General features: G+C 43.5%; 1 protein-coding gene and 1 long non-coding RNA gene across 4 annotated transcripts in view; one reads left to right on the top strand and one right to left on the bottom strand.

Annotated features, from left to right (window-relative positions):
* PLEKHM3 (pleckstrin homology domain containing M3) overlaps positions 1-24,639 on the top strand; it is a 1,535,517-nt gene that overhangs the window by 382,343 nt on the left and 1,128,535 nt on the right. For all 3 annotated transcript variants that reach the window (XM_073552250.1, XM_073552252.1, XM_073552251.1), the window contains exon 3: positions 14,099-15,034. In XM_073552250.1, coding sequence (XP_073408351.1) covers positions 14,099-15,034 — 936 coding nt within the window. The remainder of the gene's footprint in view (positions 1-14,098; positions 15,035-24,639) is intronic.
* Positions 23,671-24,613, bottom strand: LOC141055605 (uncharacterized). Its single transcript, XR_012221501.1, has 3 exons — positions 24,593-24,613; positions 23,868-23,897; positions 23,671-23,731 (listed from the first exon to the last, which is right to left on the bottom strand). It is a non-coding gene; the product is annotated as an uncharacterized lncRNA (long non-coding RNA).

The following is a 24,639-nucleotide window of genomic DNA, read 5'->3' as shown; positions in this document are numbered from 1 at the left end:
GGAAATTTTTTGTGAAAGAAATGTAAATATTTATTTTTTCCTTCCACATTCCAAAAATTCCTGTGAAGCACCTGAAAGATTAGTAAACTTCTTGAATGTCGTTTTGAGCACCTTGAGGGGTGTAGTTTTTAGAATAGTGTCACTTTTTGGTATTTTCTTTCATATAGACCCCTCGAAGTGACTTCAAATGTGATGTCCCTAAAAAAAAAAATGGTTTTGTAAAATTTGTTGAAAAAATGAAAAATTGCTGGTCAACTTTTAACCCTTATAACTTCCTAACAAAAAAAAATTTGGTTCCAAAATTGTACTAATGTAAAGTAGACATGTGGGAAATGTTATTTATTAACTATTTTGTGTGATATGACTCTCTTATTTAAGGGCATAAAAATTAAAAGTTTGAAAATTGCTAAATTTTCAAAATTTTCACCAAATTTCCTTTTTTTTCCCACAAATAAACGCAAGTCATATCGAAGAAATTTTACCACTATCATAAAGTACAATATGTCACAAGAAAACAGTCAGAATCACCGTGTTCTGATGAAGCGTTCCAGAGTTATTATCTCATAAAGTGACAGTTGTCTGAATTGTAAAAATTGCCTGGTCAGTAAGGTGAAAACAGGCTTCGTCTTTTTGCAGTTCACTCACCATCCTGATAGCTCTTTTCTGAACTTGCTCCAGTTTTCAATGTATTTTTTAAAATGTGGTGCCCAGAACTGGACACAGTATTCCAGGTGAGCCTGATCAAGGAGGAGTATAGGGGCGTAATTACTTCACGTGATCCAGACTCTGTGCTTCTCTTAATACATTCTAGAACTGGGTTTGCCTTTATTGCTGCTGCATCTCACTGTCTCATGTGCATTCTGTGAACTATTAGTATACCCATGTCTTTTTTACACATGCTATTGTTTAATTCTATTCCTCCCATTCTGTATATGTAATTTTCGTTTTTTTGCTCAAATGTAAAATCTTACATTTCTCCCTGTTAAATATCATTATTTTAGTCACTGCCCATTGTTCAAGCTTATCTAGATCCTTCTGAATCCTTTCTATCTTCTCTAGTGTTAGCTATCCTTCCTAGTTTGCATCCCTCTGCAAATTTGATTATTGATTAGTTTACCTTCAGTTCCCTTATCTAAATCCTTTATAAAAATGTTGAAACACTGGAGCCAGGATAGAGTGGTACGCCTCTTGAAACAATCTTCCAATTGGATGTGCAACCATTTGAGAACGATCATTGTGCCAGTTATGAATCCACCTAAGTTATCTTTGTCAATCCCATACTTGGTCATTTTTTCAATAAGAATATTATGAGATACTTTATCAAATGCTTTGCTGAAGTCAAGATATACTATATCTACTGCATTTCCCTGATACAGTCAGTCAGTAATTATATCATAAAAGGAAATTAGATAAGTCTGGCATGACTTGTTTGCTACAAACCCATTCTGGCTCAGGCTAGTTACTGTATTCTTATCCAAGTACTTACATACATGCTGTTTAATAATTTGTTCAAAGATCTTTCCTGGTATAGAAGTAAGGCTCACTGGCCTGTAATTTACTGGCTCTTCTCCAATCTTCTGGGACTTCTCATGTTCTCCAGGGTTTTTCAAAGATTCTGGCTAGTGGTTCTGGAGTTTTCTCTGCTAACTCTTTCAGTACCCTAGAGTGTAATTCATCTGGACCAGGATATTTAAATTAATTTATATCAGCTAAGTGTTTCTTCACCATCTCAATCTGTTTATAGATATTGTGAATTATTTTATTCCTTCGATGGCACAGATAAGATCAGTTGATGTTACAATTGTTTTCTTAGAGAACATTGATGCAAAATAGAAATTTAAAAGTTCGGCCTTCTCAACATTATTTTTGACTACTTCCCCCTTTTCATTCTGTAAAAATCCTATAGCATCTTTGACTTTTTTTTTTTCTTTTGACACACCCCCAAATCGTTTTTTTACTGCTTTTGGTCTCCCTTTCAAGCCTCACTTCATTACTGCCTTTTGCGCTTCTAGCTCTTGCCCTGCATTCCCTGCAAACAGCATTATAGGCTTCTGTGGAGACATGGGGGGTCGGCAGGTGTCCCGGTCTGCTAGCCAAAACCGCATGGACCAGGAATCGTCCCGCCGAATGCCCACAATCATTTTAATGTGGCTATAATGCTACTCAGACATCTTAGGGTGAGGGTTTAAGTGTGGCATTGCTTTATTGAACCACAAAACAGGCAGATAACATGTCAGACAGTCCCAGCAAAATACCCCAAGATGGTGCACATTACAGAGTCTCACCCTTCCGCTGACTCGCCTGGGATAATGGCAGCTGTTATTTCTGAGCTCCCAGGGTCGACTACGTCATCTGTGGCATGCACACAGAACACAGAAAGGAGGTAACAAAAAGCTTAGGAAGATGACTGTCTATTGAAGTACAAGGGCAGTTGACCCGAGGGTCACAACCTGGTTTCTCAAAACATCTCCATGTAGCCAGGTGACTGGCGGGTCCCAATCCTGGCTTTCTCCAAACATATCCATGGTTCAGCGATGGTCAATGGAGCAGATCTGTATTCCAACCGGGGCCAAGGTCCCCTAGATTGTTTCATGTAGAATGATAGATCCGTGTCCCTCGTGATGGAGTCATGATGTATCGGCAGCAGTCCTGTAGGGTCTTTTGGATGTCTTGGCAGAATCTCTTGCTCTCTCTCTGTCTCTCAATCTCCCTCTATAGTTGCCTGTAACCTCTTTTTATACTTAACAAGTGTCTTTCACTCAATTTTGACATAAATGGTAAGGATGGAGATGAGATCAAGTAGCATTACTTTATTATTTAATCTATATGCATAGTTTTTCCTTCTCTGTTTTCGAAGTCACCAAACGATCTAGCCTACACAATGCATAATTAGCGTATCAGTAAGCATCACTACTCATCAAGGATAAGGTCACAATATGTTATATGAAATGTCAATATTGCAGGCTTACACAAGCAAAAGTCTGTTTTCTTGACCAACACAAATTCAAAAGCCAACATGCAGATAACAGTCTATTCTTCTTGAACACAAATCTCAAAAAACTGACCGTCACATCCAAATATACACTGGGTTTGAACAGGTGCTTACCTAGAGTCACCAACTCATATATAATCAAATAAATAAGGCAGCACTCTGTAGCACCATAGCTTGCAAACATGAAATATGAAAATAGTACTGCATTTATGCACTAGAAATATGAAAAGCTGAGAATGCTTAGCGCATAAATTGACCAATTCATGTGTACCTGGAAGCCACATTAAGGCGATTCTCGTTTTCCAGGACCTGGAAAGTTGGAGTCCTCGCTTCTCCTCTTGTAATCCAAAATTTGAGGATAGCATGATTGCTGCCTCCTAAATTCCCAGCCACCTTTACTTCCTCAACTATTTCCTCCCTGTTGATAAATATTAGGGCCAAGGTTGCAGATCCTCTTGTTCTCTCTTCTACCTTTTGAAAGATAAAGTTGTCAGCAAGAGAAAATAAGAATTTTCTGGACCCATTACTCTTGCCTGAGAGAGATGCCCAACAAATATCCGGATAGCTAAAATCTCCCATGATCACTATATCGTACTTTTTTTTTTATAGAACAGAGACACTTGATGTATAAAGAGTTCATCCATATCATCTCCTAGGATAGCCAAATCTAAAAAAAAAACCACTCCAACTTCCAAAAATATTAAGCTTTGATATCTATGAGTCTTTTGAGTTGATTGAGAGCATAGTTGTTATTCAATAATAAAAAGAATCCCCTCAAATACAACTTGCCTAATAATTCTGCACTCAGTTTTTTTCTTTTCCAGTTTCTACAGAACTACCATTCTCTGAATCTTGGATCTCTGTGGAGATATATATGTTTACCTAACATACAATGCCTCCTCCACTCTTGTTAATACTGTTTGTAATAGAAAAAAGTTATAGCTTTCAAGGTTTTTTTTCCAATCATGTGTATCATCCCACCAAGTTTCAGTAATGCCTATGACATCATATCTCTCTTTCTGTGTTAGCAACTCCAATTCTCGTTGCTTGTTTCCCATAGTCTGTGCATTTGTATAAGCACATTTTAGTTTGTAGTCAGTTTCTCTTGTTCCTCTATTTTCAATCAGAGTTTGTTGTTTTTGTTCTTTATTTATTCTTTCTTCTAATAGCAGGGTTCTCAAAACAATTTATTCGCTGCATATTTTTTCCTGGCCGTATATTTCCCATCCCAGATTGCTCTAGTTTAAAGCTCTTCTGTTGAGTGTAGCAAAGCATGTACCAAATATCTGTTTTCCTGTTTTTGTAAGATGCCACCCATCTCTAGCAAGTATTCATCATACAGGTAATTCACTCCATGGTCAATAAACCCAAAATGTTTGTCACGGCACCATCAACATAGCTAGTTGTTCACCTGTAGAATCCTATTCTATCTTCTTGTTCCATGTCCATGTTCATCCACTGGGAGGAGGAACTCTTCATATAGTATGATGAAACCCCTTACAGCTCCTTATATATTATGATGTTGCACCTCACAGCTTCTGTGTAGTATGGTGGCCTCCCAACAGCCCCCTATGTAGTATGATGGTCCCCCAATATTTCACTATATAGTATGGTGGTCCACCCCACAGCCCCTTATATACTATAATGGTCCATCTCACAGCACCCTATATAGTGTGATGGTCCCTCACAACTCTCCCCCCTAAAAAAAAATGTCTATACTCACCTAATCCAGATAGCTCATCCTCTGTAGCATCTGACTCCTCTTCTATCCATTCTCGCAGTGCATGCTGGCGGCACGATGCAGCGACGTCTTTGCACCACTGATGTCCCCTGTTGATGTTGGCCTCCGGTAGGTCGCCAATAGAAGGGGAGTTGCTGCAGTAGGAGGCGAACCCAGTAACTTTGTGCTACATCACAATTGTTAACAGTATGAGCGTCTTGAGGATGCAGTTACTGATAACAATGTGAAAGAAAAGGCGGCCCATTACCAGACAGACCCTTCTGGCATTTGCTAGATGTCCAGTCCGGCCCTGATTAAACCTACTACATAGTATCTTGGAGATGTGAACACCGCTTAAATGGAAATAAAAATAAGGTGAATTAAATAAGTATCATTATTATAGTGTGCATTAGATTGCGTCCAGCAGCCATTAGGTTCCAGATAGTAATAGCTGATCATATATTTTTGCATTTTATCATTTATCAGAACCATGAATTATCATGTAAGGAAATTGTTGTTGAGTATCTACTGAAAGATAGTCTTTGGTTGCTCCTTACAGTATCTATAACGTATAGTATTTGTTTATGTTTCATCTGTCCTCTCATATATCTCCTTTCAGTCTTCGATGTTATGAAAGCTCAGCCCATGTGTTAAGTCATTTATTGTGATTAGCTTTCTTTTGTACCACTTTAAATTCAATTTCTCTATTTGGGGAACTAAATTAAATGGGAATGTATTACAGTTTTCATTGAGAGTGGAAAGCAGATTGAACCTGGGCCTTTTGATTGGATTTTTCCTTGCCAGCTTCCATTCTGGCCCAAGTCCCAAGTATTTTTTGTTTTTGTTTTTAATCGACCTGCACACTTCATGAAAAATACAGTGAGTCGGATACATGAGGACGTCTTGTATTTGTGCGGAGAACAACCAAGCAAACAACGGTTTATGAAACTGTAAGAGGGAACAAGGGCAAATTGAAAACAGAAATAGACATGCTGGATGGAGGCTGAAAATCTTATCTTTGTGGAGAGAAGAGAACATGATTGCAGTTCGGCTTTGCTTGGCCTTTTATTGGATTAACAGAATAGTAAAATGGTTGCAAAATGAATATCCATTATGTGCACTTTAAGGGGATTAGAGTGAGTTTCAAAGAAATGTAATGGCCCGCAATTGTTTTTTTTTCTGCAGATACATAATGAATGCTGAAACCAGATAAATTATGGTAGTATATTAGATGTCTGGTTTCATTATAGAAAGAAACCAAAATATTTACAGTGAAACCTGTTTGAAACTACCCAAATTTGCATTGAAAAGTCATCTTGTAGGGGATGGTCTTCTCAAATACCAGTAGTAATGTAAATATTTTTTTGCGCTGTGAATCAGTGACAACCAGATGACTCCAGAAATGTGGTTAAATAAAATAAATGTATCTAGAAGACTGATGCGATAGTTTCTAAGTTATAGGATCAGACAAGTTTATGCCACTGAGGCAAGGAGAACAATAGGAGTAATGGATTCCATAATATATAAAAAAGTACAAATTTAATTTATCAGATGCACAAACAGGTATCATATAAATAGCACAGTTGCAAAGGAGGCGCAAACAGGACAGGCTAAAAGGAGGGGAATAATATAGCCCTGTGCACCAGTATAACCATAACCACAATAACACATAGAATGCAGTAGTGTTAACAATGGCGAGCAAAAATGCCCATACCAAAAGGTAATCAGGCCAAAATAGGTACATAAGCTGTGAATGGGGGCAATCATGCCAAAAAAGCAATATGATTTTATCGGCAATGGCGGTAAGTATTGCCCATAAAAGTTATCAGTACAGCCATAATAGGTACATGAATCATTAGTGCGGGCAGCTTACCAGGTGGTGCACAGGTAACCAGATCCAGAGGGCCACCCCTACGTGCGTTTCGCGCTCACACCGGGCGCTTTCTCAAGGGGATGAAGGCTGGAGGGAGAATAGGACCTTTTGAATCCTTAGTAACGCGATCACATGTGTGATCACATGGTATGGAGAGGCCAATCAGAACGGCAATAGCGGCGCATGCGCCATGTCACCGCCAGGTCCTCTAACATGACAGCAGGCATCACAGCGCACGCGCGGGGAAGGACCCCCACGCCTGCATCAGAGGCACACAAGACACCAGCCCTCATGAAGAGGACAACAGGGGGGCATGAGCCACATGCGCGCTACCGCATAGTAAATTGAATCACCAATGATACCGCCTAACACATAATAACATAAATAGCGGGTAAATCGTCGGACATGGTAATAGAACATATAGGAACAGCATAATGCATAAGAAACGGATACACAAAATGTAAACAGTAACCATGATGATCCAATAATAACAATAGGGAGTCCAGAGGTCATAAAGTATATTGATGTATTACATGATCCGCTTCACAGCAGAAATATATATGTGTCCATAGATGATGGTTGGCCCCATTCAATAGGGTACATAGAGGATCCTCTTATGTCAATCATGGGAAGATGGAGCACATAACAGCAGCACAGATCCAAATAGGTCCATAATGTCCACAACAGCCTGCACGTATACGAAAAAAGTGACTAAGAATAAGGAAAAGACAAAAGCCAAAAAAAGTTGAAAACCATAAAAATTGCCCACGGAGAAGGGAATATATACAGTAATGGATGCAATAAAAATGAAAATAACTATATAAAAGAAGCAAAGCTCAGGGACTCGTTAAGATCCCTGGGGGTCACTGTATCCAAGGTGACAATGCAATAGTTTCTAAGGGTACCGTTACACCTAGCGATGCACCAGCGATCCCGACGACGATATGACGCGGTCAGGATCGCTGGTGCATCGCTAGGTGGTCGCTAGTGAGCTGCCACACAGGCAGATCTCACCAGAGACATAGCGGGGGTCGGGGATCGCTACTTACCTGTCAGACGCGGTGATCCTGGTGTCCTCCCGCCCACCTCCACGCCTCGCTCGTCGGCACCACAGGAAGCGCAGCAGGAAGTGGCTGATGAGGAATGGTCCAGGAGCTTCTCGCGCGACCAGCGATGAGCAGCGGGGGAGCGGGTCGGACGTAAGTATCACATGCAGTGATATCGCTAGCAATATCGCTGCAACGTCACAAAATCGGTGACTTTACAGCGATATTGCTAGCGATATCGCAGTGTGTAACGGGGGCTTACGTTATAGGATCAGACAAGATAATGCCACTGCTACATTGCAATATATTGCAAGTAAATGAGGTCGCATTGCCACCCCCAACGTTGTTTGGCCGCATCAATCAAGTCTCAAGTAGTTTGAACCAGTTGTAATTTTAGACTTGCTTTTTGCGGCTTTCGTACTTTGCACAATGCAACTTCATTTACAGTGTCTTGTGAAAGTATTCATTCCCCTTGGCATTTTTCATGTTTTGCTACTTCAAAGCCTGGAATTTCACTGATTTGAGGGTTTGCATCAGTTCATGTAAACACTGTTCCTACAACTGTGAACATTTGGTTCTTTTTATTATGCAAATTGTCTCTTCAGAGAAGAAGAGGACTAGAACTCTAGTGCCACCTATTGGAAGTAGCAATCATTTTATTGTGAAGCAAACAACAAATAGGACAAAGTACAGTGGGGGAAAAAAGTATTTAGGTAGACCACAGCTATGAGAGTCAAAATGAGAAAACAAATCCAGAAAATCAACTTGTCTGATTTGGCAAGATTCATTTTTCAAGTTATGGTGGAAAATAAGTCGCCATTAATAAAAGTTCATCTCAATATTTTGTTATATATCTGTTGTTGGCAATGACAGAGGACAAATATTTTCTGTAAGTCTCAACAAGGTTGGCACACACTGTTGGTAGTATGTTGGCTCATTCCTCCATGCAGATCTCCTCTAGAGCAGTGATGTTTTGAGCCTGTGGCTGGGCAACACGGACTTTCAAATCCCTCCAAAAGTTTTCTATGGGGTTGAGATCTGGAGATTGGCTAGGCCACTCCAGAACCTTCATATGCTTCTTAAGAAGCCACTCCTTTGTTGCCCTGGCGGTGTGCTTGGGATCATTATCCTGCTGAAAGACCCATCCACATTTCATCTTCAATGCCCTTGCTGATGGAAGGAGGTTTGCACTCAAAATCCCACAACACATGGCCCCATTAATTCTTTCATGTTCACGGATCAGTCGTCCTGGTACCTTTGCAGAGAAACAGCCCTAAAGCATGATGTCACCCCCATGCTTCACAGTAGGTATGGTGTTCTTTGGATGCAACTCAGCATTCTGTCTCCTCCAAACACGAAGAGTTTTGTTTCTACCAAACAGTTCTACTTTGGTCTCATCAAACCATATGACATTCTCCCAATACTCTTCCTGATAATCCAAATGCTCTCTAGCAAACTTCAGATGGGCCTGGACATTTCCTGGCTTAAGCAAGGGGACACATTTGGCACTGTAGGATCTGACTCCCTGGTGGCATAGTGTGTTACTGATGGTAGCCTTTGTTACGGTGGTCCCAACTCTATGCAGGTCATTCACTAGGTCCCCCCGTGTGGTCCAGGGATTTTTGCTCACCGGTCTTGTGATCATTTTGACCCCACGGGGTGAGATCTTGCGTGGAGCCCCAGATCAAGGGAGGTTATCACTGGTTTTGAATGTCTTTCAATTTCTTATTATTGCTCCATCAGTTGATTTCATCACATCAAGCTGCTTGCCTATTGTAGATTCAGTCTTTCCAGCCTGGTGCAGGGCTACAATTTTGTTTCTGGTGTCTTTTGACAGCTCTTTGGTCTTCATCATAGTGGAGTTTGGAGTGTGACTGTTTGAGGTTGTGGATAGGTGTCTTTTATACTGATAACAAGTTCAAACAGGTGCCATTGCTACAGGTAATGAGTGGAGGACAGAGGAGCCTCTTAAAGAATAACTTAGGGTACCGTTACACTAAGCGATGCACCAGCAATCCGGACAATACGACCTGGTAAGGATCGCTGGTTTGTCACTAAATGATCGCTAGTAAGCTGTCAAACAGTCAGATTTACCCAATGACGCAGCAACGATCTCGGCGGTCATTTTGACCTTGTCATACAGCAGCAATTCTGACGACTTCCGCCTGCGTGCATGATTTCTGAGTCGCTAATGAGGTCGCTCGTTGGTGTCATACACAGTGATGCATGCTAGCCAGCAGGACACCAGCGATCAAAAAATGGCCCAGGACATTCGAGCATGATCAGCGACATCGCAGTGGGGGCCTGGTCACTGATAAGTGTCACATGTAATGAGATCGCTGGCGAGGTCGCTGTTTCATTACAAAATCAGTGACGCTTCAGCGATCTCGCTAGTTATCTTGCTTAGTGTGAAGTATACCTTACAGGTCTTTGAGAGCCAGAAATCTTGCATGTTTTTAGGTGACCAAATACTTATTTTCCACCATAATTTGAAAATTTCCTCCCTGTTGGTAAGAATAAGGTCCAAGGTTGCAGATCCTCTTGTTCTCTCTTCTACCTTTTTAAAGATAAAGTTGTCAGCAAGAGAAAATAAGAATTTTCTGGACCCATTACTTTTGCCTGATAGAGATGCCCAACCAATATCCGGATAGTTAAAATCTCCCATGATCACTATGTCGTACTTTTTTTTGACATTTGATGTAAAAAGAGTTCGTCCATATCATCAGTCTTTACAGGTGGCCTATAGTATACACCTATGATAATGTTCTTTCTGTTCTTCTCTCCTTGTATTCTTACCCAGTTTCTACAGAACTACCATTCTCTGAATCTTGGATCTCTGTGGAGATATACGTTTACCTAACATACAATGCCTCCTCCACTCTTGTTAATCCTGTTTGTAATAGAAAAAAGTTATAGCCTTCAAGGTTTGTTTTCCAATCATTTGTATCATCCCACCAAGTTTCAGTAATGCCTGTCATCATATCTCTCTTTCTGTGCTAGCAACTCCAATTCTCGTTGCTTGTTTCCCATGCTCTGTGCATTTGTATAGGCACATTTTAGTTTGTAGTCAGTTTCTCTTGTTCCTCTATTTTTAATCAAGGTGCCATTACTACAGGTAATGAGTGGAGGACAGAGGAGCCGCTTAAAGAATAACTTACAGGTCTGTGAGAGCCAGAAATCTTGCATGTTTTTAAGTGTCCAAATACTTATTTTCCACCATAATTTGAAAAATAAATTTTGCCAAATGAGACAAGATGATTTTCTGGATTTGTTTTCTCATTTTGACTCTCATAGTTGTGGTCTACCTAAGATGTAAATTACAAGCCTCTTTCATCTTTTTAAGTGGGCGAACTTGCACAATTGATGGCTGACTAAATACTTTTTGTCCCCACTGTAGCTGAAAACTTCAGTGTGCATAACTATTCACGATTCCTAATGTCAATACTTTGTAGAGCCTCGTTTTGCAAAAATTACAGCTGCAAGTCACTTTAGATAAGTCTGTCTGAGCTTTCTACATCTTGCCACTGGGATTTTTGCCCATTCCCCAAGGCAAAACTGCTCCAGCTCCTTCAAGTTAGATGGTTTCCTCTGCTGAACAGCAATATTCAAGTTTGACCACAGATTCTCAATTATATTTAGGTCTGGACTTTTGACTAGGCCACTATCAATTGACAATCAATTTCACATGCTGTTGTGCAAATGGAATAGATAACAGATGGAAATTATTGGTAATTATCAAGACACACTCAATAAAGGAGTGGTTCTGCAGGTGGGGACCACAGACCACATCTCAGTACCAATGCTTTTTGCCTGATGTTTTGGTCACTTTTGAATGTTGATTGTGCTTTCACACTCGTGGTAGCATCAGACAAGTGGCTCAGGTAGTGCAGCTCATCCAGGATGGCACATCAATGTGAGCTGTGGCAAGAAGGTTTGCTGTGTCTGTCAGCGTAGTGTCCAGATGCTGGTGGCGCTACCAGGAGACAGGCCAGTACACCAGGAGACGTGGAAGGGGCCATAGGAGGTCAACAGCCCAGCAACAGGACCGCTACCTCCGCCTTTGTGCAAGGAGGAACCAAAGGAGCACTGCCAGAACCCTGCAAAGTGACCTCCAGCAGGCCACAAATGTGCATGTGTCTACACAAGCCGTTAGAAACCAACTCCATGAGGATGGTCTGAGTGCCCAACGTCCTCAGATGGGTGTTTTGCTCATTATGCTGACAGGCACAGCAAACCTTCTTGCCACAGCTCGCATTGATGTGCCATTCTGGGTGAGCTGCATTACCTGAGCCACTTGTGTGGGTTGTAGAGTCTGCCTCATGCTACCACGAGTGTGAAAGCACAACCAACATTGAAAAGTGACCAAAACATCTGCCAGAAAGCATTGGTACTGAGATGACAGCATGTGAAATTGATTATCAATCAGTGTTGCTTCCTAAGTGGACAGTTTGATTTCACAGAAGTTTAATTTACTTGGAGTTATATTCTGTTGTTTAAGTGTTCCCTTTATTTTTTTTAGCAGTGTATTATATTATCTCCTTGTTCTATGGTATTTTGATGTCGTTGTTGTCAGTTTCCTCCTATTTTTAATATTGTGATTAATAAAAGTATTTTAAATTTTCCATTTTTTTTATCCCTTTTTGGTATATTCACCTTTTGAGTAGTTGTGTATTGTTTCCTGTGGATATCCAAGACTTACAGTCATGGCCAAAAGTATTGACACCCCTGCAATTCTGTCAGATAATACTCAGTTTCTTCCTGAAAATGATTGCAAACACAAATTCTTTGGTATTATTATCTTCATTTAATTTGTCTTAAATGAAAAAACACAAAAAGAATTGTCCTAAAGCCAAATTGGATATAATTCCACACCAAACATAACAAAGAGGGTGGACAAAAGTATTGGCACTGTTCGAAAAATCATGTGATGCTTCTCTAATTTGTGTAATTAACAGCACCTATAACTTACCTGTGGCACCTAACAGGTGTTGGCAATAACTAAATCACACTTGCAGCCAGTTGACATGGATTAAAGTTGACTCAACCTCTGTCTTGTGTCCTTGTGTGTACCACATTGAGCATGGAGAAAAGAAAGAAGACCAAAGAACTGTCTGAGGACTTGAGAAACCAAATTGTGAGGAAGCATGAGCAATCTCAAGGCTACAAGTCCATCTCCAAAGACCTGAATGTTCCTGTGTCTACCGTGCACAGTGTCATCAAGAAGTTTAAAGCCCATGGCACTGTGGCTAACCTCCCTAGATGTGGCCGGAAAAGAAAAATTGACAAGAGATTTCAACGCAAGATTGTGCGGATGTTGGATAAAGAACCTCCACTAACATCCAAACAAGTTCAAGCTGCCCTGCAGTCCAAGGGTACAACGGTGTCAACCCGTACTATCCGTCGGCATCTGAATGAAAAGGGACTGTATGGTAGGAGACCCAGGAAGACTCCACTTCTTACCCCGAGACATAAAAAAGCCAGGCTGGAGTTTGCCAAAACTTATCTGAAAAAGCCTAAAACATTTTGGAAGAATGTTCTTTGGTCAGATGAGACAAAAGTAGAGCTTTTAGGGCAAAAGCATCAACATAGAGTTTACAGGAGAAAAAAAGAGGCATTCAAAGAAAAGTACATGGTCCCTACAGTCAAACATGGCGGAGGTTCCCTGATGTTTTGGGGTTGCTTTGCTGCCTCTGGCACTGGACTGCTTGACCATGTGCATGGCATTATGAAGTCAGAAGACTACCAACAAATTTTGCAGCATAATTTAGGGCCCAGTGTGAGAAAGCTGGGTCTACCTCAGAGGTCATGGGTCTTCCAGCAGGACAATAACCCAAAACACACTTCAAAAAGCACTAGAAAATGGTTTGAGAGAAAGCACTGGAGACTTCTAAGGTGGCCAGCAATGAGTCCAGACCTGAATCCCATAGAACACCTGTGGAGAGATCTAAAAATGGCAATTTGGAGAAGGCACCCTTCAAATATCAGGGACCTGGAGTAGTTTGTCAAAGAAGAATGGTCTAAAATTCCAGCAGAGCATTGTAAGAAACTCATTGATGGTTACCGGAAGCGGTTGGTCGCAGTTATTTTGGCTAAAGGTTGTGCAACCAAGTATTAGGCTGAGGGTGCCTATACTTTTGTCCGGCCCATTTTTGGAGTTGTGTGTGAAATGATCAATGTTTTGCTTTTTGCTTCATTCTCTTTTGCGTTTTTTCATTTAAGACAAATTAAATGAAGATAATAATACCAAAGAATTTGTGTTTGCAATCATTTTCAGGAAGAAACTGAATATTGTCTGACAGAATTGCAGGGGTGTCAATACTTTTGGCCATGACTGTATGTTGTTTCATTACAGTGAGTTTTTCTCACAAGATAGTTGTTTGATTCTATTTTATGTGCAAAAAAAGACTAGTTATTGCCCCCTACTCTAACATTTTTCACCTAATCTATCCTTTCTTTTAATTTTGCAGAACATATATTGCCAAATATACTGAAAAAAGGATTCCTGGAAACTCGGACAACTCAAGAAAGCTTTTGGAAAAGCTGTTATGCTGAGATAACTCAATATAAACTTCACATCTATAGCACGGACAGCAGTGGTAATCATAATGCCATTACAGCTTATCCTCTTGCCCATATTGAAAGCATCGGTATAACTGGAAGCCATGAAACTAAATTGGTTGATGTCTTAATGTCCGACAACAGCCAATTGCAGCTGAAAGCAGATTCGGCATGGGAATCCTTGGACTGGGGGCAAAAGTTATGGGAGGGCATACGTGCTTTGACTTTAGTTCCAGGCTACTTGAGTCCTCAGCACGATCTCCTAACAAGATCAAAAACCACAAGTGACAATAACAGCGACTATTCGGAATCTCACAGCTTAACAAATACATCTAATGTACTTTCGAGGGCCATTAACTATGCCAATGGCTATCAAAAAAACATTTTAAAAGCCGGGACGTTGTATCAGTTAACACTGCAAAATAATTGGAAGGCCTTCACATTTGTGCTTACCAGTTCACACTTTACAGTTTATCGGCCAAGCTGTTTGGATGAAGACCCACTGATTAGTTACAACCTTGATATGTGTAGCTCTGTGCAAATGGACACTCTTGATGGATATGATTCTTGTTTCCAAGTCATTTTTCCTCAAGATGTCCTTCGTCTTCGAACTGAAACCAGACAGAGGGCGCAAGAATGGATGGATGCTATTATATCTGCTGCTAATGTCGCCAGGAAATCAGATCAGGATGTACTAGTGCCTCTTAGGAACAAATCCAAAGAACAGCTATCTTTAAGGGATCTTCAAAAGAGCAAGCGCCAGTCTGTAACCACAAGTTTTCTTGGAATCTTGACAACGTTGGCCTTGGAAAGGGGCCTCACAGCTCAGAGCTTCAAGTGTGCAGGTAATCATTGCAATCCCTGATAGGTTCTTTACCCAAATTCCATTTAAAGGGAAACTCTTGGAGTCCTCCTCCTTGCTCATTTGCATAGTAGTTATATCATCTTTTTGCACTAGAGGGTATGTTGCTTTTAGGGTACTATTAGTTGATGTTTTTTGTTATTTATCTTTTGGTGAGTTTGTTATATGAAGAGATACAGTGTAAAGCATGGACTGGGACTGCAGCCTGTGACACAATAAAAGATAAACTTCAGACTTCCATTAAATGTATGTATCTAACATACATTTATTAGATCTCTTTCCTAATGAATCATTGCTAAATGGAATCTTTCAGAAGGATCACCCCTCCTAAGCTGTCTATATGGGTGTGCAGGTCAAAAGAAGCTGAATAACATGATAACCTTGATATCTGCAATCCGTTGTCTTATTCAAGATATTTATATTTTTTGTATATGTAAGTGTGCTTTTAAAATCTATGGGCCTAACACTGATCTGCATGAGAATCTGCCTCCACAGCTTATTTTACCAGTGTGAGACACGTAATGACTGAGAGAAAATCCACAGGGATCGGCACTCCACACCTTGTGGTGCACGTGGAAATGAGTTACATATAAGCACTCACATATATCCTGAATATTGATTCTTTTATTCAGAACTTGTATGAATGTTTCAGCTTCTCATTAATGCTGTTGAAAGCTCATGGAGAACCGAAATGTTCATGGAGGTTCTGAATAAAAGAATCAAGATTCCAGATATATGTGAGTGCTGGGAGTTCTTCACTTATATGTAATGTAGTACAGCGGTAGCACCGTATGCAGTAATGAGTCAGTGACCCACAAAATTCAAGCACAAAAGTCTCTTTAATGTGTTTTTGTTACGGTTGCTGTTACGGGGAAGCTAGAGAACAACCCGGAAGTGGACCCTCTGGGTCACGGCTCCAGAGCCCCCGAGGGCGAGCAGCCCAGGTGATGACCACCCCCTATACAGGGAGTGTTAGGGGCAGGCCCACGGAGGGTAGAACCGTGACGGCCGGAACCAAAGGGGCGACTGGGTCAGCTAGGAGAGGATACACAGATATGCCGGACAGCGATGGAGCTTGGACCTGTGGAGGAGGGACAGCGAGGCGGGCTCAGAGGGTGGCTCAGATGAGAGGCTGTAACAGAGAGGAACAATGGATGAGGCAGGATAGGGAGACATGGCAGGAGGCAAGCGGACAGAGGGACACACAGTAGCAGAACCAGGGCAGAGACGAATAGAGACTGACAAGGAGAGAGCGCTGGAGGCGCAGACACAAAGGTGGCCAGAGTCAGAGTGAACGCTGCATGAGACAGCATCACCGAAGTTGACAGTCAGGCACCTTATCTGACAAAGCCCAAACCCTAAATAGCCGGTGGGCGCCGCCATGTTGGGGGCGGCGCTGATCGCGTCATACTACCCAGGAGGCAGAGCGCCGGGAATTCCGGAGTGCGCGGGTGCCCGACGCCGGGGAACCCGGAAGCTGGGCGCGGGGACGCGCCGGGACCCGAGGACGCGCCGGGAGGAGCGCGCCGAAGTCGGGACCCTAACAGTACCCCCCCTCTTACTCCCCTCCCTCCCCAGGTTTAAGAGAAATCGCTTCATAATAAGAGGGGCATTAATATTCTCCCGGGGTTCCCAAGATCTCGCCTCCGGGCCGAAACCCTTCCAATCATCCAAAAATAACGTTTTTCCTTTGACTGTCTTCATGGCCAAAATGTCCTGCACTTCAAAAATGTTATCAGAACTACAAGGTTGGGAAGTCAGAGCTGAGGTCGAGTGAAAATGATTAAATACTGCATGCTTGAGGAGGGATACCTGGAAGGAATTGGGAATTTTTAGAGAGAGGGGCAACTTTAGCTTATAGGCTACGTCGTTGATACGACTCAGGATCTCGAAGGGACCAATGTACCGTGGACCTAACTTATAGGAAGGAATTTTTAACCTGATATGCCGAGAGGATAACCAAACCCTATCTCCAGGTTTGTACGGAGGAACGTCTAAGCGCTTTTTGTCAGCATGCCTCTTCATCTGGAGGCTGGCTTTTTCGAGGGCAATTTTAGTCTCCCTCCAGATCTGGAAAAAGTCCGTGGACAAGGAATCCACTGACGGCATTCCCGAGGTATGGGAAACAGGGAGAGGGATGCCGGGCTGTTGGCCAAAAACCACGAAAAAAGGAGATTTGGAGCAAGCCTCGCCAGAGTGGTTGTTATAGGCGAACTCTGCCCAAGGAAGCAGAGAGACCCAGTCGTCCTGGTGAGCATTGGAGAAATGCCGAAGGTAAGCCGTGAGTGCCTAGTTGACTCGTTCCACTTGACCATTAGACTACCCCCAGTAGGCGGAGGAAAAATCCAGACTTATCTTTAACAATCCGCAGAGAGCTCGCCAAAAACGAGAGGTAAATTGCACTCCCCGGTCCGAGACGATGTGCTGGGGAAAGCCGTGGAGGCGGAAAACGTGCTGCAGGAAGATCTTCGCCAATTCAGGAGCAGTGGGTAGGCTTGGTAGGGCTATAAAGTGGGCCATCTTAGAAAATCTGTCCACGACCACTAATATCACCGTACATCTGGAAGATGGAGGCAAATCGGTGATAAAGTCCATCGCGACATGAGTCCACGGTTTAGCAGGCACAGGCAGAGGGTGCAGGAGACCAGAGGGAAGCTGTCGAGGGACTTTGTTTCGGGCACAGGAGGGACAAGAAGCGATGAATTCCAGGACGTCCTTGCGAAGAGAAGGCCACCAGTAATGACGGGAGACGAGAGAGAGAGTATTTTTAACACCTGCATGTCCCGAGAATGTAGACGAATGGCCCCAACGTAGAACCTTCAGTATGTCTCTACTTCGAACAAGGGTTTTACCGGACGGTGGGGACACCATGTTTAGTGGAGCCACAGTAAGGATTTTGGCAGGGTCGATAAGATGTGCAGGACCCTCCTCCTTATCCACTGATAAGAATGACCGCGATAAGGCATCGGCCTTGATGTTCTTGTCCCTGGGCCGGAAGTGAAGTTCAAAGTCGAAACGTTCGAAGATCAGCAACCATCTGGCTTGTCGAGGGTTAAGCCTTTGAGCGGAGTGAAGGTAAGCCAAATTCTTATGATCCGTGAAGATGGTGAACGGATGTATGGCTCGTTCAAGCAGGTGACGCCATTCCTCAAGAGCCAACTTTATGGCCAGCAGTTCTCTATCTCCGATAGCATAGTTTCTTTCGGGAGCGGAGAAGGCTTTGGAAAAGAATCCGCAGGTTAGAGTTCGGCCGGAAGAAGATTTTTGCATAAGAACAGCTCCAGCTCCCACTGAGGATGCATCGACTTCTAGAATAAATGGCTTGTTGGTATCCGGGTGATGAAGTACTGGTGACTTAGCGAATTCTTGTTTCAAAGCTTCGAAAGCATCTAGGGCTTCGGAAGGCCAGAGGTTGGGGTTGGCACCTTTGCGGACAAGCGCGGTAATAGGTTTAGTCAGAGACGAAAAGTGGGGAATGAATTGCCTATAATAATTGGCAAATCCCAAAAAACGTTGAATGGCCTTTACACCAAGAGGACGTGGCCATTTGAGGACTGCAGAGACTTTCTCGGGGTCCGTCTCCAACCCTGAACTCGAGACGATGTATCCGAGAAAAGGCAAAGAAGTTTGCTCAAAAATGCACTTCTCCAACTTAGCGAAAAGGTGGTTTTCTCGGAGAAGTTGAAGGACTTGGCGAACATCTCGACGATGTGTGGCCAGATCGGGGGAGAAGACCAAGATATCGTGCAGGTAGACTACGACACAAGAGTAGAGAAGATCCCGAAAGATGTCGTTAACGAGTTCCTGGAACACTGCAGGGGCATTGCAGAGGCCAAACAGCATAACCAGATATTCATAGTGCCCATCTTGCATATTAAATGCGGTTTTCCACTCATCCCTAGAGCGTATGCGCATGAGGTTGTAGGCTCCACGTAAATCGAGCTTGGTGAACACTCGCGCTCCCCTCAGACGATCAAAGAGCTCAGAGATGAGAGGCAGGGGGTATTTGTTCTTGATCGTGATGCGATTCAAGCCACGGTAGTCGATGCAAGGACGTAGTGACCCATCCTTTTTCAAAAAAAGAAGCCTGCTCCAGCAGGGGATGAAGACTTTCGAATAAAACCTCTGGCTAGATTGTCTTGAATGTATTCAGGCATGGCTTTAGTCTCTGCATATGAGGGGGATAAATTCTTCAGCGAGGCGGGGTGGTTCCAGGGACCAGCTCGATGGGACAATCGTAGGGACGGTGCGGAGGGAGAGTCTCAGCCTCTCTTTTGTCAAAGACATCCGAAAAAGCAGCGTAGGCCAAAGGCAACCCGGCGGGGACTGGAGAAGGAGAGGGATTACCTACGGGGCGCACCGACAGCAGACACCGAGCCCGACAGGACTCCCCCAGCGCAAAACGTTGCCAGTGTTCCAATCCAACATGGGCTCGTGGAGCCGCAACCACGGGAGACCGAGGAGGATAGGATGGGAGATCCCTGCTAAAACAAGAAATGTAATTTTCTCCCTGTGCAGGGCCCCTATTTGCAATTCTACCTCTAGAGTCACATGAGTCACGGCCTCCAGCAGGGGACGACCATCAATGGATGCAAGACCCTGGGGGTTCTCCAGAGCTCTCACAGGGACAGAAAATTTGTTAACCTCCTCAAGTCTAATAAAATCTCTGGCGGCGCCCGAGTCCACATAGGCTGTGAGAGAAGTCCGCTTCCCACCCACACGCAGAAGGGCAGACAGGGTGAGGGGTTGAGAGGTTTCAAATGCGCCTAGGGAGGCCTCTCTTACCTGGCCTAGGCGAAGAAGTTTTCCAGACGCTCAGGACAAGATCGGAGTAGGTGGGAGCTGCTGCCGCAATAGAAACACAGGCCCTGAAGACCTCTCTCCCTACGACGTTGGTCCGAGAGCTTAAGGTGGTCCACCTGCATGGGTTCGGGAACTGAGACAGGAGCGGAGGTCCTCGGTCGAGGACTGGGCGGTCTGCGAAGAGAAGAAATAGGACGGGAAATCCTTCTCTCCCTGGCTCGTTCCTGGAACCGGAGATCAATTCGGGTGGCCAGGGAAATTAGATCCTCCAAAAGTGTTGGGGTATCACGACCAGCCAGCTCATCCTTGATACGGCCCGAGAGGCTCGCCAAAAGGCGCCCACCAGTGCCTCGTTATTCCAGCCTAAATCAGAAGACAAAGTTCTGAACTGTATGGCGTACTGACCCACCGTCTGAGAACCTTGGCAGAGGTTGAACAGTGCCTCCGTGGTGGAGGCGAGACGGCCCGGCTCATCAAAAACTCGCCGAAAAGTGTCCAAAAATACTGATAGCTGAGTGACCACTGGGTCGTCCCGCTCCCAGAGGGGATTGACCCAAGCCAAGGCGTCCCCCTCCAAATGGGAGATGATGAAGGCCACCTTGGCCCGGTCAGTTGGATACTGTTGGGGCAGCAATTCAAAGTGAAGGCGGCACTGGTTTAAAAAACCCCGGCATAATTTTGCGTCACCATTATACCGAGGTGGCTTGGCTAAGCGCGGAGGAAAATGGGAAACAGGAGTGGAGACAGAGGCGGACGACTGTAGGGAGAGTAATCTGGCATCCACAGACCCCATGTAAGTGAGAATGTGGGTCTGGGTATCACGCTGCTGCGCTAATTCTTGTTGTAAGCCCGCCACCTTGGCGGCAATACCAGGGTCAGAGGATTGGAGGGCGGACAGACGCGAGTCCATGGTTTTCATGAAGGACATGATGCGCGTCTGATTCTCCCGAAGGAAAATCAATTCTTTTTGCGCAGCCGAGGCTCCAGCGGGGTCCATGGCCTGACTTTACTGTTACGGTTGCTGTTACGGGGAAGCTAGAGAACAACCCGGAAGTGGACCCTCTGGGTCACGGCTCCAGAGCCCCCGAGGGCGAGCAGCCCAGGTGATGACCACACCCTATACAGGGAGTGTTAGGGGCAGGCCCACGGAGGGTAGAACCGTGATGGCCGGAACCAAAAGGGCGACTGGGTCAGCTAGGAGAGGATACAGATATGCCGGACAGCGATGGAGCTTGGACCTGTGGAGGAGGGACAGCGAGGCGGGCTCAGAGGGTGGCTCAGACGAGAGGCTGTAACAGAGAGGAACAATGGATGAGGCAGGATAGGGAGACACGGCAGGAGACAAGTGGACAGAGGGACACACAGTAGCAGAACCAGGGCAGAGACGAATAGAGACTGACAAGGAGAGAGCGCTGGAGGCGCAGACACAAAGGGGGCCAGAGTCAGAGTGAACGCTGCAGGAGACAGCGTCACCGAAGTTGATAGTCAGGCACCTTACCTGACAAAGCCCAAATCCTAAATAGCCGGTGGGCGCCACCATGTTGGGGGCGGCGCTGACCGCGTCATACTACCCAGGAGGCAGAGCGCCGGGATTTCCGGAGTGCGCGGGTGCCCGACGCCGGGGAACCCGGAAGCCGGACGTGGGGACGCGCCGGGACCCGAGGATGCGCTGGGAGGAGCGCGCCGAAGTCGGGACCCTAACAGTTATCTTCACAGCATTAAAGTTTAAATTCACACAAGTGCATATCATTAGTGTTCAGTTCACACCAGTTCATAGCACTACTTAGTACATGGCTTTAAATCACAGTCCCTAAACACACCGGACTTCCCTGTGTCCAGTTTCCGTGGGTGACTGCATGCCGTATCAAAGTCTTACACTCAGCTTCACTTCATTAGTTTGCAGCCCCTAAACACGCTGGACCTCCCTTTGTCCAGTTTCCGTGAACGACTGCACGCCGTGTCAATGTCTCTTTTACTCACAGCTTTTACTCACAACTTTACTCCATTGGTTTGTGGCCACTAAGCATGCTAGACCTCCTCTCACCTGTTCCCGTGGGCGACTGCACACTGTGTCAATGTCTCTTTTACTCACAACTTTACTCCATTGGTATGCGGCCACTAAACACACTAGTCCTCCTATCACCAGTTCCCGTGGGTGATTGCAGCGCTGTGTTAGCTGTGGATGCCAAACGTCTCAGCTCCCCTGGCTGTTTGGCTCTGCTCTGTTGTGTGTCACCGACAAAGCTCCACATAGTCTCTTGGTCTCCTCCAAACACCAGCTGGACACTGACTCTGACCCTGACACACCTCACTCACAAACACTTTCCTGCAGGGCTTTTAACAAAAGAACCTGTGGCCTTTAGCCACATAGAAAACCTGGGCCTGGAGTGAAACGTCCTGCACAACTACTATCCTGCAGTCTGTTTCACAACACAGCATCCCAGAGCAGATTTTCCCTACATCTGCCTTGGACACTAGCTTGTTCAAGGCTAACACTTATTTTTATTATTTTTAGTCTGCATTGCAGTCACAGCTATGCTCGTTTCTGCCATGCACTCCTATGGCCTCCGTACACCTCCATGCATATCCCGGGGAGAACTCACAGTGACCCCTACCTGTGACCTCAGTCACTGCTTCACCATTACAATCATAGCTATGCCTGTGACTTCTATGCCCCCTCATGACTTCAATACGCCTCCATGCACATCCCTGGGAGAACAAACAGCGACCCCTACCTGAGGTACGGGTCACTGCCTCACAGTAATGACTGACAGTGTGCTCTTCTGATCTACATGTCTCACAATGGTAAACAGAGACCTCTTCACTCCAGCTTGTCACGCCTGTTTCCTACGCCATGGATGGATGAAGAGTTTCAAACTTGGTGCAACTACTGAAGAAGCAGTTTTAAAACCACTGTCTTCTTGCTATGACCAGGGGCTGGGGATTCTCACCAATGATGAAGCTCTTCATGTCAGACAGAAGGGACCTACTGTGATAGTCATATCTGACACACCACTGTATCATGGTTAGTATCTGGACATCAGAATGTTGCTCTTATTCACATATTCTCTTTAGAGATAAATCCAGAGGGATATTGTTATATACTGTAATGAATTTAAGTCATCAGCCACTAGATGTCAGCACAGGTAAAATGTCCAAATTTGTTAATTCTGTATGAAAAATATGATGTAACAAAACGATTGAAGCTGTACTAGGGCTTGTATTTGGTGTGTCTTGACTTTTTCTAGCACCTCATTCCTCAATTTTGGAGTAGATATTATGAAAACTTTTTTTTTATGGCGAAAGAATGGGAAGAAATCATACCAGTACCAAATTACTTTTTTTAGGTTTTAATACTATTTTGTTTTTTAAATCTTTTAAAAAATCATTAGTATTGCCATATGCTGAGAACATTAAAAGGAAGCTGATACATGGTGCTTGATCCACGGGTGGCAGTTAGCAAGCACTGGCTGTATGATCGCAGCTCTATATGTTTAAAGGAAGCCGGTCATGTGAAAAATCTTTATTAACCTGCAATAATATAATAGTAAACCTGAGGCAAAAAATGGATTTTCAAATGATGCAATTTTATTCATTAGGTGTCAGTCACACAGAAACCAACGTTTCGGCCAAATCGGCCTTTCTCAAGGATATTTATCTAAATAAAACATAACAGAGCTCAAGATTACAAATCTTTTTCAAAAATGAATTATCCTCAATAATAACAGGATATTGACTGACCTCATATATAACAAAATGACGATTATCATATTTAAATACAAAAGAAAACAGACAAGTCCATAATAGGTGAAAAACCACAAATTGAGGTCATGAGTCCATCATCAGAGAAGAATCCCAGTACATAATTGTACATGTACTGTGGAGAAAAGAAGGGGAACATATAATAATTTATAAACCATAAAATAATAGAGAGCCTGATGTGGCCATGCGGTACCATAAAGAATCGTGCATAGGGTAAGTATAACAGGATATAGCCAATAAATAAAAAATACCTGTGTGAGATATAATGGAGTCTCAGAATTCTAAGGAAGAAAAGAAGAAAATAAAAGAATTGGATAAGTGTAATAAAAAAAGGAAAAAGGTGATAAGAATGTATAAGACAACAAACCTGATTAGCGTTATAATGGGGACCTGTGCCGCCGTCTGTGAGGGTAATGTGTGTTAGAACGCCAGACTAGGAACAATTTATATGGTGTATAATGAGTTAAAACAATTCACCTGAGGAAACAGGATATGTGTGCGCCCAGAAATGTATCTACGCATACGTCCTACTTCAATCAGGACGGAAGTGGGGCACAGGCGATACATATATCCCGAGATGAAGTAATAGTCACAACAGTGCAGGCGCTGCAGGAAGTGGGGCATATGTAGAAGTAAAATAGGACGGAAATGGGGCATAACACATGCCGAAAACCGGAAATAAAGTAATCAATATGACGCTAATAAAAATGAAAAGAAGATTGTGACTGCTTATTAATATATAAATAGTGAATATCAGTATCCATGTATTATTACTGACGATTATTTTAATATGGTGCCATTTGAAAGCAATACAAATGTAAAAGAAACAGAAGATACATATACATGTATATATACGCATCATCTCAATTTTAGTATGTAAATGAAAATTATATATTTATGCTTTATTGTTAATGGTAATATATGATAGAGAATGAAAGAAAAGAACCACCAAGTAATAGCACCGAAAAGTGGATACCTTATTTTCACAATCAGATCTGAAAGAAATAAACAAAGAGAAGAGAT

Source organism: Dendrobates tinctorius, unplaced genomic scaffold (assembly GCF_039654945.1).
Source record: "Dendrobates tinctorius isolate UK_male_01 unplaced genomic scaffold, ASM3965494v1 ptg000188l, whole genome shotgun sequence".
NCBI classification, from domain to species: Eukaryota; Metazoa; Chordata; class Amphibia; order Anura; family Dendrobatidae; genus Dendrobates; species Dendrobates tinctorius.
Note: the sequence above shows the minus strand (reverse complement) of the source record. Positions and strands in the feature narration are given on the sequence as shown.